Here is a 16,875-nt window from a genome sequence, read left to right as displayed (position 1 = left end):
CGTCCCTGTGTGCACGAGGCAAGGGAGAGGGCCGGGTACGGGGTGCGCCGCTGGGCTGGGAGGCCTGGCCCTGGGCAGGGGGCGACCAGACACCTGGGCCGTTTCTTCCCACCGAGTCCCCACAGCGTCTCCGATGTTACAGAAATAACAGCACGAATGTGGGCGATCAGAGAGAGAGCCGCGTGACCCTCCCACGGGTGCGGCTGCCACTGGGAAGGGCCTTTGCTCGGTGTCCTTTCTTAGCCCGCTTTCTGATGCTGCTGAATGAGCCCGCGGGGTGGGGCGGTGGGGGGGCCTCTTCGGGCCTGCAGCCTCCTGCCCGCTGGAGGTAGGGCAGGGCCAACCCGGCGGGGACCCCGACACCTGCCGCGGGAGCCTCAGAGCAAGTCCGGGGTCGCTCTGGCTTTATGCCGAGTGGGGGAGACACGCTGGGTGTGGTGGCGCAAGAAACCTGTCGCCGTCCCCCCACCCCCCCCCCCCCCAGCGCCTCCTGCCCCTGTTCCCCTCCCGCCTTGGACGCCAGCTCCCAAGGCTGCACCTCGGTTCCGCCGCGCGCGCAGATGCGTCCGGGCCACCAGGTGGCGCCGCTGCTCCGCGAGCCTCTGCCCGGGCCCGGGATCCGTGGCGCCGGGCCGCTCGCTCGCCGGAAGGAGCTGCGGCCGTGGAAGACGTGGGTGGTCGCCGCGCGCGGACCGGACCTTGGCGCCGGCCCTCAGATGACGCGCCCCTGGAGCGGAGCGGTGGGTGTCGGGGCGGGTCGCACCAGGGGCCACCCTGGTCCTCCCAAGGCGGGGCAGACCCAGCCCTGCGGCCCCCCCGACCCCGCCCGCCCCCGGCCGACCCTCCCTCACCAACCCCCCCCCCCCCCCCGGGGCCCCGGGCCCGAGTTCAGGAAGGTCACGGTTGAGGATGTACGTTCACCTAGAGAAAAGTTTTACTTTTGCAAGATGCCTGGGGGGCCTGTTTTCAGTGAGTGTTCAGCTTGGGGTGTTTTCAGATCCTCCACGTACCGGAGGTTTGGGTCCCAAACCTGCATCAGAGCTAGGTGGTGAGTACGGATTTTGAGGAGACACATTTTCCCTGCTTCCCAGGGAGCCAAGGTCACTCCAGAGACGGTCCCTTCATGTTTGCTTCGCAGGCTGAACCGTTGTGGTGCCTGTAGACGGAAACTGCGCGAGTTCAAACGCTGGGGGGGCTCCCAAGGGGCAGACTGAGTTCTGGGTCTCAAGTTTTCACCCCCTGGGTCTGCAGCCCACACTCTTGCTGTGGGCTGGTGGTGGGGGCGGCGTGCTTACCACCCACTGACTGGGGGCTTGCTGTCCCATGTGCTTTGGCCGACAGGCCGTGGGCAGAAGTGACAGGAGCTTGAAATGTGCTGGGGAGCTGGGCTCGGCCTCTTGCACGTTTGCCGTTCACCGTGGCGAAGAGAACGTCCCTGGCCGGTGTGTCGGCCTAAGAGGTCGGGAGGACCCCTCCTGGAGCTCGGAACCACCTCCAGCTGTGCTGAGGGTAAGTGAGCTTGGTTTCGGCCCTCCTGTTTTTTTCAGAGCGTCATGGCAACGGCTGATGTAGAAAATTAGTCTCTCTGCACGTGTTTCCTCGTCTGGAAAGTGGTGGGGGCAGGGGCTGCGAGCAGTAAAGGAGCCTGCCGTGAACTCTCTGCGTATGTCCCCTCTCCCACGGCTCCAGCCCCTTGGGAACTTAGTTACGTGGGGTCCCCCACTCGGCCCCACAGCTTTGTCTTCTTCACCGCACAGAGTGGCGAACAACGCTGCTCTTGGTCTCCTTGAACTTGCGCCCTTGCTTGAGTTTGAGGCTCTAAGCATTTTCCTTTTGGGTCCAATCATCGTGTTTAAAATGAACTTTTTTAAAGATTTTATTTATTTATTTGACAGACACAGCGAGAGCAGGAACACAAGCAGGGGGAGTGGGAGAGGGAGAAGCAGGCTCCCCACGGAGCAGGGAGCCCGACGCGGGGCTGGATCCCAGGACCCTGGGATCATGCCCTGAGCCGAAGACAGACGCTTAACGACTGAGCCACCCAGGCGCCCTAAAATGAATTTTTTAAAAAATGCGTGTTATCCAGCTTTCTGGAAACTCAATTGCAGGTGGGGCTTCCGAGGAGCCGCCTAGGGCCTGGAGCAGGTGCAGGCGCGCCTCCCTCCTGCGCTCACCAGGGGGCAGCGTGCAGCTGCGCGGACCCCCGCGCTCGGGGCTGGCCGAGCACACCACTGGGGCGGGGGGCTCCCGCCCTGAGACCCCTGGCAGCTGACTGGCCAGAACCCATCCTCCCCCAGGTCTCTGTTCCTGCCAGAGAGGAGGACCCTGGCCCCGAGCCCAGCCCCAAGCTCCGCACCCTGGGAGGCGGCCCAGGAGCCAGCTGCGTGCGGCTGCCGCCGCTGCCCCTGCCGAAGACACCTGGCACGCGGGTGCCCGAACCCCACCGTCACCGCGACCCCCAGCACGGCCAGCCGCCTGGTGGAGAAGGAGGTGAGTCTCGTGCCGGGGTGAAGGGACGGTGACCTGGGGGATGCCGGCCAAGCCGCAGCTGTCATGAGCAGAGGGGCCAGTGGGGGGTGGGGGAGGAGGCCTGGGTGCCTCGAGTGGGTAAAGGCTCTCACTGCAAGGGCCTGGCTCAGAGGGTTCTAGACCTTTCTCTGAACTATGCTGAGCCTGTGAGGAGCTCCTTGCTTCGGGACAGGGTGGGGGGCAGAGAGCGGGCATCACTAGGATCCTGTGTCCTCCCGGGGAGCCCAGTCCCGCGCCCACCCTAGCTCCCCACACCGCCATCCCGTGAGATTACGAAATATAGTTTATTGAATCTACACGTTTCCATTAAAATCTTTAAACATAAGAGCTCCATAACAAACATCACAACTTAGTGTTATCTGTCATATAAATAAAATATACACTAAGATGTACATCATCCACAGCAAGGAACACGGGAACAGCTTGGCGGGAGGTGGCCAAGCCTCAGGGCGGCGGCGTGCGGAAGCGGAGCTTCTTGGCCGTTTCCATGTCAGACTTGGCAACCAGAAAGCGCATCTTCTTTCCCCCGTGGCGGATCAGGTCCACGGCTCTGAAGCCGGGGGGGGGGGGGGGACAGGATTCACCACAGGCCCAGCCTCGGGGCAGGCTTGGGGGGGGGGGGCGCGTCTGGGATGGGGCCCCACCCCTGCCTTGAGGGGGCCCCTGCTGTGTCAGCAGAGGTCGGTGGAGCCGCTGAGCCTCCACTCCCTCACCTCTAACGGGGGCGGGGGGGGGGGGGGGGCCGTGACCAGACCTGCTCACGGGCCCGGGGCTCCCCTGGCCGCTGCGGCACGAGGGCGGGGGTACCTCAGGTAGCTGACGCCCCTCAGGCTGCTGCCGTTCACCTCCAGGATGCGGTCCCCCAGGGACAGCCGGCCGTCCGACGCTGCGGGACTGCCCGGGAGCAGGGTCTGGATGTAGAGCCCGGGCGCTCCCAGCGGTGTGTGCTGGGGGAGAGGCAGCGGCCTCAGGGCCCCACGCGCCCGGGAAAGGCTCCCTCCCGGGGTCTGCAGAGGGTCTGCAGGGGCAGCACTGGACACCCCCCCCCCGCCCCCGCCCCCGCCCAGCCCCTGGTCCCCAGCTTTCCTCTGGTGCTGACCACAAAAGCTGTGGGCCCGTAGAGAGGGATCATGGAACAGGCGGAGCCCCGGGGGCCACTCACCATGCCGTCGATCAGGCCCATCCCCAGCCCCGAGGGGCCCCGCTCCAGCTCCACCACGAAGACATAGCAGAAGTCCTCCGTGGTGCCGGAGCTGCAGCTGGACGGGGCCGGAGGGGGCTCGTCCTCGGGACCCGCACCGTCTCCTGGGCGGGCAAGTAAAAGGGCCCCTGTCTACGCTGCCGCAGCAGCATACCCCATCTCTGGGAAGCGTGCTCACAGAGCCCCAGCAGGTCCCCGACTGCCGTCGGGGAGGGGTGCAGACCCCCTCGGGGCCACGTGTGCCCGCGAGGGGCTACCTCCAGCGCCCCCGTGGTTGCCCTGGGACACAAGTCCCCGGCAGGCCGGCCGTTCCCAGGGCCTGAGCAGGGGGCTCTGCTCAGGCTCCCTCTCCCGCCACGGAGCTCTCCTGAGACCGTTCCCTCTGCACCTTCTGAGGGGGGACTCCGTGTCCATCCACCCCATGTCTGAGCCTGCCCCCTTCCTGAGCCGGGGCCCCCCTGAGGCTCCTGTGTCTTCTCTCCCCAGGAGGTCCGAGCTGTTGGCTGCAGACCCAGCACCACGAGGCAGGGGTCCTACCTCAGGCCCAGCTCTACCCGTGTGACCCCTGCCCTCGGGACACGCTCCGAAGTCTGCCAGAGCATGGCCCGTCCAGGCCACATGGGGGCACAGCCCCCCCGCCCCCCACCTCAGCCCTTCTCTGTGCTCGTCCCCTGAGCTGGCCATCCCTTCCTCTGCCCTGGGCGGAGCGACGTAGTCCCACAGATGGCCGCGCGCGGCCCAGCTGCCCTCCGGCATCCCAGGCTGTGGGCGTCCGTGCGCAGGCACCGCAAGCCCAGGCCAAACATGCCACTAGGGCCTCGTGGGCGGCATGACCCCCAGCGGCTCTGCCAGGTGGCAGCAGGGCTGGGTGCCGGCGTGAGCCCGGGGACACGTCTCACCTTCTAGGGTTACGTTCCTCCTCCCTTCTGGAAGTGCTTTCCCACAGGTGCTGCCAGGCTCGGGCCAGTCGGGGACGGCAGGCTCGAGGCCAAGTGGGGTGCTGGGAGGCGTCAGCAGGCACGAGGAGTCTACGTGCGAGGGGCCAGCCTGGGGACCCCCGCGGTTCTGCCTTCCCGGAGGGCCCTGTGCGCGGGGAGCCCCAGCAGAAGGCAGAGCACGTGCCTGGCCGGCTTCACGGGCTCCCCTGGAAACCAGCGGGCAGCTCTGGCCCTCGGGGTGCCCCTCCGGGGTGGTGTGGTGCGGGTCCTGGGGGGGGGGCGGGGGAGGGCACGGGGTGGAGAAAGAGCTCAGGTACTCAGCTGCCCGGCATGGTGGGACAACCAAAGGGGCTCTGGGAGCTCCCAGGGGCGGCAGCCTGGCCCTGTGCTGGCTGCCCCTGTCCACCCGTCACCGGAGTCCATGCACTGACAGCTGGGCCCGGGTACCTCGAGGCACTCCGGCTGGGAAGGCGCACCGACGGGGCTGGGCTTGCTGCGCAGGCTCCACAGGAAGTGGCGGATATAGAGAAGGTGCTGGTAGATGCTGTCATCCAGGCAGTCCGCCTCTAAGTCTACCTGGAAGCCCTCGCTTGGCAACACGATGGGTGGGGGGTTTTCGTACGACTCCAGGACCTCCTCTGGGGGGGCGCGGGGAGGACGAAGGGACCACCCAGCCAGGATTAGACTTCCTGCCCGACCCCCAGGCGCGCCAGCCACCCCGCCCCACAGCGGTGGGACTGGGGACACAGCCATGAGGCATCTAGTCAAAAGTGACCTGCCCAAACCAGCGCTGGGCCCTTCTGCATCCAGTGACCGCCCAGGACGAGGCCAAGCTGCCCCCAGCAGGGCGCCCGCCACAGGGCAGGCCTCAGAAGTGAGAAGCCCAGAGTCCCGCTCAGAGCACTCGCTCCATCCAGGCCGAGGCCCTGGGGGGTGGGGACCCTATTTCCAGCTGTGTCTTCTCCCTTCTTTTGTGTCCCATGTGCATCACGCAACGGAGAGAGAAGACCCAGAGAGCCCAATGTAGGCTGTGTGCCTGCACATATGTGGCAGGCACGCCATCTCTGCACACAGGGTGCGGGCCCTGCCCTCCTCCTGGTTGGCTGTGCCCCAAGCGAGGCCCCAAGCTCAGGCTCCTCGATGGGGAGGGGGACTGTGGACTCTGACCTCCTGCTGTGGGGGTCTCTGGGTCCCCAGGTGGGGGATGGGGCAGGGCGCGCCCAGAGGAAGGTGGCCCGGGGACGGGGAGGTCCCAGATGCTCCCCGGGCTCCTCCAGGAAGTCCCCCAGGAGGCTCCCCTCTGCCCCCACATGGTGCACGAGGCCCCCGGCTCCTGCCCCAGAGGCAGCTCACCTGACCTGAAGGCATCGGGGCTGTCCTGGACACCTGGCTCCCAGGCACTCATGGGGCCCATGGCCGAGGCCAGCTGGTACTGGGTCAGCAGCCGGCGTAGCTGCGCGGGGCTCAGGGTGGGGAACGCGGCCCGCAGGTCTGTCCAGCTCATCTGGGTGACAAGCAGCAGCTCATGGTCAGAGGCCCCTGGATGGCACAGCCACACCCCTGGGGGGGGGGGGGCTTCTAGGCGCTCTGGGGGCAGGGGCAGAGGGCCGGGGCTCCCTGGCCACGTGCTCTCAGCTCGCTCATGCAGGGCCTTTGGCACCGTGAGGTCAGTGAGGAGGTCAAAGCCCCATGGGCGTCCAGGGTGAGAGCCGGGGGGGGGGGGGCTGTTCCTGGGGGGCGGCCAGCAGGCACCACACCCAGTGCTCTGTCCACCGAACGTACCTCTCCCCACGTCACCTCGCAGGGCTGGGAAGGGCGGCAAAGAGCCCTGGGGATCCGGGGAAAGAGAGGGGATTCCCGACTCCCAGCGCCTGAGACCCAACCCGCCAGGCTGGGGCCCCGAGACTGGCTCTGTGGGCGCAGGACAGGGAGTCTTCCTCTGGGGGGGCCAGCAGCCTGAGCTCGTGTGCAAAATGCAACAACTTGCACCATCCTCCGTGACCCTGGTCTCCACGGGCCAGGGATGTCCCTCCTCTCTCGTGCTCTGGAACCCTGTTTTCTGCTCTCTGGGCTAATTCTCATTTCTGTGACAAGCCCTCACCACTGCCCCTGCCGTCAGGGGGCCCGGTCCACACTCATGCTCTCCGTGGCAGCGGCTCCCTTGTCCCCCAGCTTCTGATGTGGCCCTTGAAACTCGGAAACTGCTCTGACGGCTGATCCTCGGCGTGTGTCCCGTCTTTATTCTTCCAGGAAGTTCACAGGCTTCTCGCGGCCGTGGTCCTGACACCGCGGCGCTGCGCTCTCCGGAACCTCGGGGTGGGTGGGCCTGGGGACGTCTCGGTCCCCCCTGTGCCGCGGCCACCACCTCCTACTGTTTGGAGCCTGGGCCTCCCTGGCAGGTCCTTCTCTCGTCCCATCTTTGCCTTCACCCCTCTGCTTCTCTCTCTTCTGGGCTTCCTGCCAAGGGGACTGGGCTGTGGGTAGCAAGTGCCTTTGCCGGAGGGACAAGCGTGGCCCGAGGCTACGTTGCGGGGGGGGGCACAGGGCAGCGCTGGGAGCGCGCACACACACCCCCCCCAAGCTCAGGACGGCCTCTGTTGGCCTGAGGCGGTGCCTCCTGGTTTTCTCAGTTCCGAGAACCCCGGCTTCCCTCCCCTGGCCGTGCGCCGTCTAGAGCCAGTGTCAGGGCGCCGGGGGCCCAGCACGCTCCCCTGCCCGCCTTCCCCCAAGTGCGGGGACACATTCTGGGTGACTTCCGGGACTTGGTGTCCGGCTCTTGCCTCGGAATCCTTCCTCTCTGCTGCCAGCTCTAGTTTCCAAGAATCCTTTGGTTCTTTTTATTTATAGAATGCGGTTATTGTCTTACAGATGCTAAGTCGTCTCTTTATGAAGATGTATTTTAAGTTCTTCCTCCCTGAGAAGTCCGTTTCGGGGGAAGGCAAACTATGGCCCGAGGCCTGTGTGTGTAGGGCCCTCCAGCTGAGAGTGGTTTTCACATTTTATGAAGGGCTTAAGACGAAGAAGAATTCGGGATGGCGACTCTCTGTGGCCCACAAAGGCTGAAGTATCGACCCCCCCGCCCCGGCCCTTTACAGAGAAGCCTGCCAGCCCGATCCGTGCGCCCCCACCCCTCTCCCCACGGCCGTCTCTCCTGTCCCAGAGCGGGAGCCGAGTCTGCCTGGCCGGCTGGCGGCCACACCCCAACCCGCAGCCCACGCCCGGGCTGTCCCCGACCACCCGCCACTGGCGGGCCGGCACCTGCCCCCACCGAGCAGGCAACGGCCCACGGCCTCCGGCCCTCAGATGCTCCTTGGCCCCTAGGAAGCCCCCTTTCCGGAACGAGACTCCTGGTGTCAGGACGACGCCTGGTCTCTTGGCCTGGAGACCCTGGGTCGTCAACACTCCAGAGATCAGCCGGGGGCTTCTGGCGGCGCGAGGGGGGGCGGGCGCCGGCCACGCAGGAAGGGGCGGCCGAGGACCCAGCGCTGCTTCGTCCTGTGCGTCTCGTGCTGACGAGGGCCCGTGACCTCGGCGCGCGTGTCCGTGGGGGGAGAGCCATGGCGAGCTCTGACCGGGCAGCCAGGCGCCCCCGCTACGAATAAGTGTTTTCCCGGCACGACAGAGATGCAGTCGTTCCTACTCCTTTTCGGCATTCGCTCTGAAGATGTCCCCTTCCTCGTCTCGATGCTGGCGGTTTGTCATTTCCCACTCTATTACACTCTTCCAAGAGCCACTCTGGGCCTTTGGCTCCTCTCTTGTCTGCCCACAGACCTTTGGGTTTGGCGGCTCCGCTCCTGCGCCAGGATCTTCCTTCTCGGCCCTGTTGTCCCCGTCGCGCATGGAGGCTACACGGTTTCCCCAGGAGCCAGGCTTCTCCGCTGCTCCGGCGGTCACCCGCATCCTGGCCTCCACGGGGCCCGTCTCCTCCGTGCTCTTTGTCCCCCCGGGGGCTCGTGCCACCAAGAAGCCAACCAGATGCCTACGATGCATCTGCGATCCGCACACACGTGCCTGGTTTCTGAACTGCCTCTAGTGAACCCATGGGTCACTTTTAGAATTAAAAAAAATAATAAAAATCCAGTAACTTAAAAGACACCTGAGCAGGACCTAGTCCCCAACACGTGGCAGACTATCCGCATGCGCTACGCGATCCTGGCCGGGGGCCTCGGCATGGCCAGCGCAAAGCAGAGGTCACTGTGCAGGTAGCTGGTCATACCGCACGCTGCAGGGCGGACGGCAGCTGCCACCATTACTGAGAGCCCCGGTGACCCAAACCCAGATGACACCTGCTGTGTGGTGATCCTGGGGCAGAGGCGGAGGGTCCAACTCTACAGCGGGCTGGCAGGTCCGCGGTCCCCGCAGGAGCCTCCTGCTGGCTACGCCCCAGGTGCCCGTTTGGTCCAGACGCTCCCGGCGGCGCCAGCCGTGCGGACCTCTCCCCGTCATCCCCGGGACGCGCCGGGTGTTTGGCCACGCAGGAAAGGGACACCACCGGTTTGGTGTCAGGGATCATCCGTGACGACTGTCGGGTAGCTACTGAGGGAGGAGAAGGAGGGGCCGTCCTAGCTTCCTGTCCTGCTTCCGACAAGTGACCGCAAATGTGCACCCTGACAGTCCTGGGGGGTCAGACGCCCAGCAACCGTGGGGCCCAAACCGAGGAGCCAGCAAGGCTGCATTCTCCTTGCGCTCCTGGGCCGTCCGAATTCAGCGGAGGGGCTGTTCCAGCTTCCGGAGGCCGCCACAACGCACGGTCCGTCTTCAGAGCCAGCCGGTCCGTCTTCAGAGCCAGCCGGGCCGTCGAGTCCCTCCTCCCGTCCTCTGTCGGACCCACGCTTCTGCCTCCCTCTCCCACTTCGAAGGGTTGTGTGCTCAGGGCCCAGCAGACAAGCCGGGGTAAGCGCCCCATCCCGGGGCCCCCAACCTCAATCACGTGCAGAGCCCCCCGTGCCGTGTGGGGTCTGACATCGCGGGGGCCTTCTCCTGCCTGCAGGTGGGAAGGGCTGTGGGAGGGGAGCCCCTCTGCGAGCTCTCAGGCGCCGCCCTACCTGGATGAGCTGTGCGCGGGGCGTGGCCAGCAGGTTGAGTGTGCAGGAAAGCTTCCGGAAGAAGCGCTCCCCGGCCTCCCCGCAGCCGGCGCTCCTCATCCACTCGAGGAGCTGCTGCAGGCGGGCGCAGGCCTGGACGCCTCTGGGCCAGTGGAAGCAGCTCAGAGAGGGGCCTGGGAGCGGGCAGGGAAGGTGACGCCCAGCTGCTCCCCACACGGCAGGCGTGCCCCCCACCCTCCCTAGGGGGGCAGCCCAACGCCTGTCCTCCCCCACTCCAAGCCTCTGGGGACAGGCCTGACAACCGTATGTGGGTTTCCAAGGCCACTAGGCTGCTTCTGGACCCCTCTCTGGGGGGGGGGGGGAGGGGGCACGGATGGGGCTGGGACAGCCACGGAATCCCAAGTGCAGAGACTCCACACCTACAGCCAAGACGCCCTGCTCCCACCCGGATCCTGCCCATGGAGCCCGACCAGCCGGGGGGACCATGCTGGTGACACATGTGTGCCACGGGCCTGCATGCGTGGCATGCTCATGTCCCCGTGCCCCAGCGGGGCCTGGGGCTGGAAGAAACTGGCACCCCGAGCCCCTGGCAGTGAGGAGCCTGGGGGGCAGAGGCCAAGTCCCTCCTCGCTCCCCAGTGGGGCTGTGTGGGGGTAACAGGAACCAGGAAGGGCCCGAGCAGACCCCCAGCCCACCCCGGGGCCAGTGCAGACGCTGACGCACACTGATGCTGCCCCGAGCCCCAGCCTGCCCACCTGAACCCCAGACAGCGAAATGCCTCGGCCCCCCCAGCACGCCCCAGCACCCGCGCGGCTTCTGCAGCAGGGGCCGGGTCCCCGCACTCCCCATCCCGGGCCTCACCCTTGTCCAGGAGCTGGTTGAAGAGCAGAGTGCCAGAGAAGAAGAAGAGATAGGCCAGCACCTGGGAGGCTATCTCGGGGTGCACCCGGAACTGCCGCAGGAGGTCCAGGGTGGCCTGGTAGACAGACACGGCGTGGCGCAGCTCCTCGGGTAGCTGGGGGGCAGGGCAGCAGCTCTCCCGGCGCTCCGTCTGGAAAGGGGGGCACTCCAGCAGGGCCGGGAGGCAGACGTACAGGGACTGGGGATGAGAGGGAAACCCCAGCTGCACACGAGCCCCCCGCCTGGGCCAGATCGCAGGTCCTGCCGAACGGGCCCCAGCTTGCCCGGGGCCATGGGGGCTCGGGACTAGCTCTGGCTAAAGCTGCGGAGGACACCAGGAGGGGCACAGAGCCCGGGCCAAAGGGCTGCTGGAGACGCCCCACAGGTCTTGGGGGGGGGCTGCACCCCTCCTGTCTTACCAGACAGAAGGGTGGCAAGGGGGCAGCCGGCTGGTCCCCTAAGGGACCACACCCCCAGTACCAGAGCACCCCTCCCGCGGAGCTGAGCCGGGCGCAGCAGCCTGGGGACCAGGCAACGGCCCCGGTGGAAGGCCTGGCAGGATGGCAGGCACCCACACTCGCCTCGGGGCTGACGGGGCAGCATCGGCTGCTCCCCAGAAACAAGGTGAAGGCACCACCTCCGAGGGGAGTCCCCGCTGCCACATCTCAAGGTGATCCTGGGGTGACAGGTTAAGGGCAACATGCATCCCCACTCGGACCCCTAGGGCACATGGATGGGGGCTCCTTCCTGTTTGGCCAAGACACCGAGGCTGTGCCCTTCCCAACCCAGGGCTCCATGCAGCTGGGAGCAACTGAGCACAGGGCTGCCTGACTCGACCGTCTGAACTCCATGCGGAACAGACAGGGAATCCGGTTCTCCAAGCACTGTCCCCCGCATGCTGTCTCCAGCTAACCACTCTTGCTTCCTGCTGGAGAGCAGGGTGGCAGATTCCACGCCGCCACCAATCCCTCTAAGTTAAAACTCAGTCTCAGCAAATCCCCTGGGCTCCCCCAGATAGGACCACCTGCCACAGGGGCCCCTCCTCTCTCCACTCCCCTGCCTGTGCCCCCCCTCCTTACCCTGAGGCTCCATTGTGCCCACGGTGCTTCCAGTGCCCACCAGTGCCCACGGAGCATGAGCTCCACCTTCCAAATCATTGCCCAGAGCAGCCAGCCCTCCAGCTCCCCAACACCACAGGCCCCTGCACAGCCGGCGGGCTCCCAGACAGGGGTGGGGCGAGCAGGAGGGCGAGGAGCTGGAAGCCAGGGTTCAAGTGCGTGGGGGCAGCTGTCCAGCTCAAAATCCTCAGCTCTCCCCATCCCGGTGCCCCTGCACCCAGGGGCACCAGGGCCAGGAGGAGCACACCGTGCCGCATCTGTCAACGAGCCGGCAGCGCCGTACCTTCGAGACGTAGTACACACACTGCTGGAAGGCGTACAGGATGACCTCCTCCAGGACCGCCATGGCCTCCTCGCTGGCCGTCAGCGTGCAGGAGAACAGGGACTCCTTGGAGCCTGCGAGGAGACAGCAGCTCACGGTCACCGTGTGGGGACGTGGAGGGCGCCCAGTTACCCCCGGAGTGCGCCCACCCAAGCCCCCATCTTGGGTTTGGGGATGTGATAACCAAAGCCACCCAGCCCGGCCGGCCGGCCGCACACCCGACTGCCGCACCTTCCCGGGGCTCCAGGGCTGAGATGCTGGCCAAGGCGGCCAGCCCCGAGCTTCCAGGCCCGGCAATGCTAAAGCGACGCGAGGCCCATCTGAAGCTCGTTACTGACTAGTTTCCAGACACCTTGTCCACCGAACCAGCTGCCCCAGCAAGAGCAGATTCTGCCCCAGTTCCCCTGCAGCCGCCTCTCACCCCGGACGCAGGTCAAAGGAACATCGGCCAGAGCTCCAAAGGAGACCGTCACTCCACAGAAGCGTGACGTTTCCAAGGAGAGAGAAACCAAATGGCCTACGTGCCCCATTCTGCCCCCAGCACCCGGGAGAGACTGCAGGGAAGACGCTGCTCTGAGAGCAGGGTTCTCGACAGCCCCGCTTCATGCAGGTCCCCCCAAACAACAGGCCCGGGTGGCTGGGCCTCCCCAGACGGGCTGGAGCTGAGCCTGGGGGGCCTGCCCAGTGGGGCGACGGGGGTGTCAGTGGATGCCCGGTGATGCCTTCCCTCTGGGAGGGGTTCCTGTAAAGGCAAGAGGCCAAACTGACCACAGGGACCCCAATACCAGAGAACCCCACCAAGGCGGAAATGTCCTGAGGAGCCTCCAGAATGCGGAGACACGCGGTGTCCCACCAGCGCTTAGCAGGAGTGCCCGCGGCCTGGACGCTCCACCTCGTCTCCCACGCTCTCAGAGCCTCACTCATCACAGGAGCTGCAGGGAGGCGGCTGGGCTATGTGTGTCCAGTGTGGCTCATCCGGCTACAGCCTTTTCATTATCACACAGCGTGGGCCCCACGGTCTAGGACTCTCGTCCCAGGACTGGGAGGGAGGTGCTGGGTCTGGCGGGGCCTCCCTGGAGCACAGGGACCCAGACCACCCACTGCTGGACAAACAGAATGGAAAGAGCATGCGAGTCCATCAGAGACCCCACCCCTACAAACAGGGATGCATCCCTGTCCGAGGCACTTCTCTTTCCAGGGCTTGGGGCTCTCCTGCCCCTGGGCCCATAGAGCACCCCCAAAGGCCTCACCTCCCAGGAACTGCCTGGCTTGGGAAGCCAGAGGCCTGCCCCCCTGCCCAGCCTGTGGGGTCTCATTTGGGACTGAGCCTGGTGGGGTCTGGCTGCTCCCAGCAGCCTCACTGGGCTTCAGAGGAGAGGCAAATCAGGCAACTTTGAGGGCCCCGTGGCTTGGGGGAGCAAGAGGCTCTTACTAGGCTGCTGGGCTGCAGCACCCCAGGCCTACAAAAACATGCAAGGCTGCCCGTGCTGACCGTGGCACCTGCAGACCAAACACGACCCACAGCCGATGGAAGCCAGTAGGAACGGGGCCAAGAAACCAGTTCCAAACCCTTTGCCTGGAGCAGGGCCTGCGCGGGGGGCCTCCTACGTGGCCAGCTTGTCCAAGAAAGCCCACCTCTACCCCCCGTGTAGGCATGGGGGTTCTGGTGGGAGGACGGATGGCAGAAAGAGCAGGCGGCCAGGACTCAGCAGCCACGGGGAGGCTCCCAGGAGATGCCACACGAATCTCTCAGACGCCACTGGAAAACCAGCTGAAACACTTGTACCCCTGGTGCAGGCTCTGCTGGGGTTTCCGACCAAGCTGACGCTCGCACGAGCCTCGCGGAGGGCCAGGGGCCTGCACTCAGGGCCCCCAGATCCACAGGTGCTGAGGCAGAGCCGCAAAGCTCCCAGAGAGCGCTCAGTGGATAAAACAGCCCCCACCCCAATGGGCCCACCTTCCATCTGCCTGTAGGAGGGAGGCGTCCTGGATAAGAGCGTCGGACAACAAAGATTGTTTGCGGAACAAAAAGGCGATTTTCCAGTGCTCAGGACATGACATCTGTTTTCAGAATTCTTCCCACAGAAATTTCCCGCTGAAGGTCAGGAGGCCGAGACGCGACTCTAACCTCGCCTCTGCCCTCTGCTGATGTGATTTTTCCTCCGAGCCCTCCAGCGCCTGCACCACGCAGGACATTGTTTGTGGGACGCTCAGATCCCGCTGTGGCTTCCCAGCCCGCGTGGTCCCAGGGGTGGACGGGGGCGGGGCCCCGGCCAACCGCGTGCTCTCCCCCAGCATCGCCTGGGCTGCACAACATCCAGGCCCCAGACCAAAAATAACCTCCTCCGAGAGCAGAAGCCACATCTAAGGAAGCAGAGCCCCCATCAGCCCCAAGAAGCCTTTTTAAGGAAACAGCCAGACGCAGGGTCCCTGTGCCCAGGAGGCAGGCCCAGTTGGGGCCCAAAGACCACAGCCTGTCAGCAGAGCGTGTGAAATCGGGGCAGACGAGATGAGGTGTCAGCAGGCCTCACCCACCAACACTGTGCCCAAAAGCCACAGAGGGGGCAGTTCCCCCAGCTGCCGCTGCTGGGGCCAAAGCAGGTGGGACTCCCTGTCAACACCCCCAACCTCCTGGCGTCTTGCACAGAAGGGCCGCATGGCTGGAGACGAGCCAGAGGCCCGGCAGCTCCCTGGCCAACGCCATGTCAAGAAGCGGGGCCCCTCCACTCAGAATAGCTGGAGGCCCCCAAGGAGACCAGCGGCTTTGGTGAGAGGCAGGCCCGGGGTTCTGGCAGCACCAAGCTCAGGACAGCCCAGGCGGCGGGAGCAGAGCGAGGGTCCTGGCTTTGGAGCCACACAGGGAAGGTCATCTGCGTCACATTCGGGGGAAAAGCCAGGAAACCAGCGGCTTCAGGTGCAGGCCTTGCGGACAGAGCACAGCAGGGGGGTCTCACTGGACGCCTCACACCACGTCCACCCAAGGGGAACGGGGATGGGGGCAACAGGTCAGCAGGCCTGAATGCCCACCAGGACACAGAATGTTCCAGTACGTCCCTCTACATATCCACAGAAGCCCAAGGAAGCTCCCAATGTCCTTTTCACTGTGAGGCGGAGGATAAGAACACACGAAGAAGCCATGATGCAGACACACCCGCTTTGCCTCCCGTCACCCCACCACCTCCCCACCAGGCCTCCTCCACTGGCTCCGCGGGGCCCGGCACCAGCCCGGCCGGCCCTCCGCCCACCCGTCCGCATAGCTCCTGGGCGGCCAACCCAGCACACAGTAAGACAGCCTGCCCCGTGCAGTCCCCCGCCCCTCATCCTCGGCCGCCAGGAGCCCCTCAGCTCTGGAAATCTAGCCCCTCCCGGGGGCTCGGCAGGGTCCTGCGCCACCAGGGCTCTTTGCTCGGGGTTGTCCCACACGGAGCCCACAGCCACCCCCGGGGCACGCCACTGAGCACACACATGCCAGGCAGTGTCCGGCGACTGAGCCCAAGGGGGGAGCCTCGGCCAGGCCCCAGCGTGCCTGCCTGGCTTCCCTCCCAGCTCCGGGGGCAGCCTTCAGAGGCAGGGCCACCGACCCTGCCTGCCCGGGACCCCCCACGCCCCACCACCACCACAGGGACAGAGGGGGTTGAGCAGCTCCAGTTTTGCCACAGAGCGAGGGACCGGGGTACAAAACCAGGCTCACCCATGGGAGGCTGCAGCCCCACCCTCTTCCGCGCTCATTCCAGGGCCACGACCAGACACACGCAGCTGAAATCCCAGCCGGCCCCCAGGCCCGGCCCGCCGCCACCCTCTTCTAGAAGCCCCCCCGCCCCCGTCGGCTGCCCCAAGCAGTCTCTGTCAGTGCTGCCATCACAGATTCTAGCGGGCGCATCCCCTGTGGCGGAGTCCCTGAAGCCAACCAGCCCCCGGGGACACCGGGTCTCGTCCTGGAAACCGTGGTGCGCCCCGGAAGGGAGAGCCTGGCCCGAGGCCCTGTGCGCTTTCCGCCGGCCTCTGCAGGCGACACGCAGTGGGAGGCGCCGAGTGCATGACACGACCGGGACACGAGGGGCGGGGGTGCCCGACCGCCAGCACCACCCCCCTCAGAGGGACCCCGACACACACAGTGCCACCTCCCTCGGTTCGAGCGGCCGACTCCACCCCGGGACGGCGAGGGGACGGCCCGCTGCCCCCGCCCGGGAGCGGCCGCAGGTGGTACCTGTGACGTCCAGCTCCCCCTCCAAGCTCTGCATGTAGAGCGGGCACTTCTGCTGGATGAAGTACAGGAGCTCCACCGAGTTAGACATCCAGAAGAGGATGTGCTGCAGGTCTGGAACCAGGCCGGCCATGGGGAAGCTGGCCAGGGAGATGGGCTCCTGGCTGCCAAGACAGAGGACCCAGAGTTACTCCTGGACAGTCCCCCGGGAGGCCACATGCAGCAGTTGGCACATGAGGACGTTCCAATGGGACACCACCAACCCCACCGAAGCCAGGCTGGGAAAGGGGGCACACAGGCAAGCCGTGGGACACGACAGGCCGGAGGCACGTGCCCTCCATGCGGCGCAGGAAGGACTGCCAGGGGCCACAGCCCTCGGTAAAGGGCTCTTGTAGACTGTTCTCACATCATCCCTCTGGGACTGGGGTAACTAACGAAGGAGCGTAGAGGAGAGTGTGTGCAAATGTGTGTGTGCCCCGGGAGGGAGCGGCCCCGGCCCGCGGAACGAGGAGCAGGAGTGTCCGTGTGTTATTTACGTTAACGTAATTAACGGAAAAACCAAACAGCAAACAAACTGTTGTGGGAGGCACACAGGCAAGATTAGCTAAGAACTAGGTG

The 16,875-nt window shown here is 65.8% G+C and overlaps 1 protein-coding gene across 8 annotated transcripts in view; it reads right to left on the bottom strand.

The window, feature by feature from the left end:
• Positions 1 to 2,794: 2,794 nt before the first annotated feature.
• RADIL (Rap associating with DIL domain) overlaps positions 2,795 to 16,875 on the bottom strand; it is an 83,263-nt gene continuing 69,182 nt past the window's right edge. For 6 of the 8 annotated variants that reach the window (XM_035722126.1, XM_035722130.1, XM_035722128.1 and 3 more), the window contains 10 exons: positions 16,261 to 16,421; positions 12,015 to 12,127; positions 10,575 to 10,812; positions 9,714 to 9,886; positions 6,022 to 6,172; positions 5,116 to 5,306; positions 4,630 to 4,936; positions 3,692 to 3,834; positions 3,337 to 3,476; positions 2,795 to 3,079 (listed from right to left, as the gene is read on the bottom strand). In XM_035722126.1, coding sequence (XP_035578019.1) covers positions 2,974 to 3,079; positions 3,337 to 3,476; positions 3,692 to 3,834; positions 4,630 to 4,936; positions 5,116 to 5,306; positions 6,022 to 6,172; positions 9,714 to 9,886; positions 10,575 to 10,812; positions 12,015 to 12,127; positions 16,261 to 16,421 — 1,723 coding nt within the window. In that variant the 3' untranslated portion in view covers positions 2,795 to 2,973. The remainder of the gene's footprint in view (positions 3,080 to 3,336; positions 3,477 to 3,691; positions 3,835 to 4,629; positions 4,937 to 5,115; positions 5,307 to 6,021; positions 6,173 to 9,713; positions 9,887 to 10,574; positions 10,813 to 12,014; positions 12,128 to 16,260; positions 16,422 to 16,875) is intronic. The other 2 variants (XM_035722129.1, XM_035722133.1) reach the window with 2 other exon arrangements.

The sequence above is a fragment of the Zalophus californianus genome, chromosome 10 (assembly GCF_009762305.2).
Source record: "Zalophus californianus isolate mZalCal1 chromosome 10, mZalCal1.pri.v2, whole genome shotgun sequence".
NCBI lineage: Eukaryota > Metazoa > Chordata > Mammalia > Carnivora > Otariidae > Zalophus > Zalophus californianus.
Note: the sequence above shows the minus strand (reverse complement) of the source record. Positions and strands in the feature narration are given on the sequence as shown.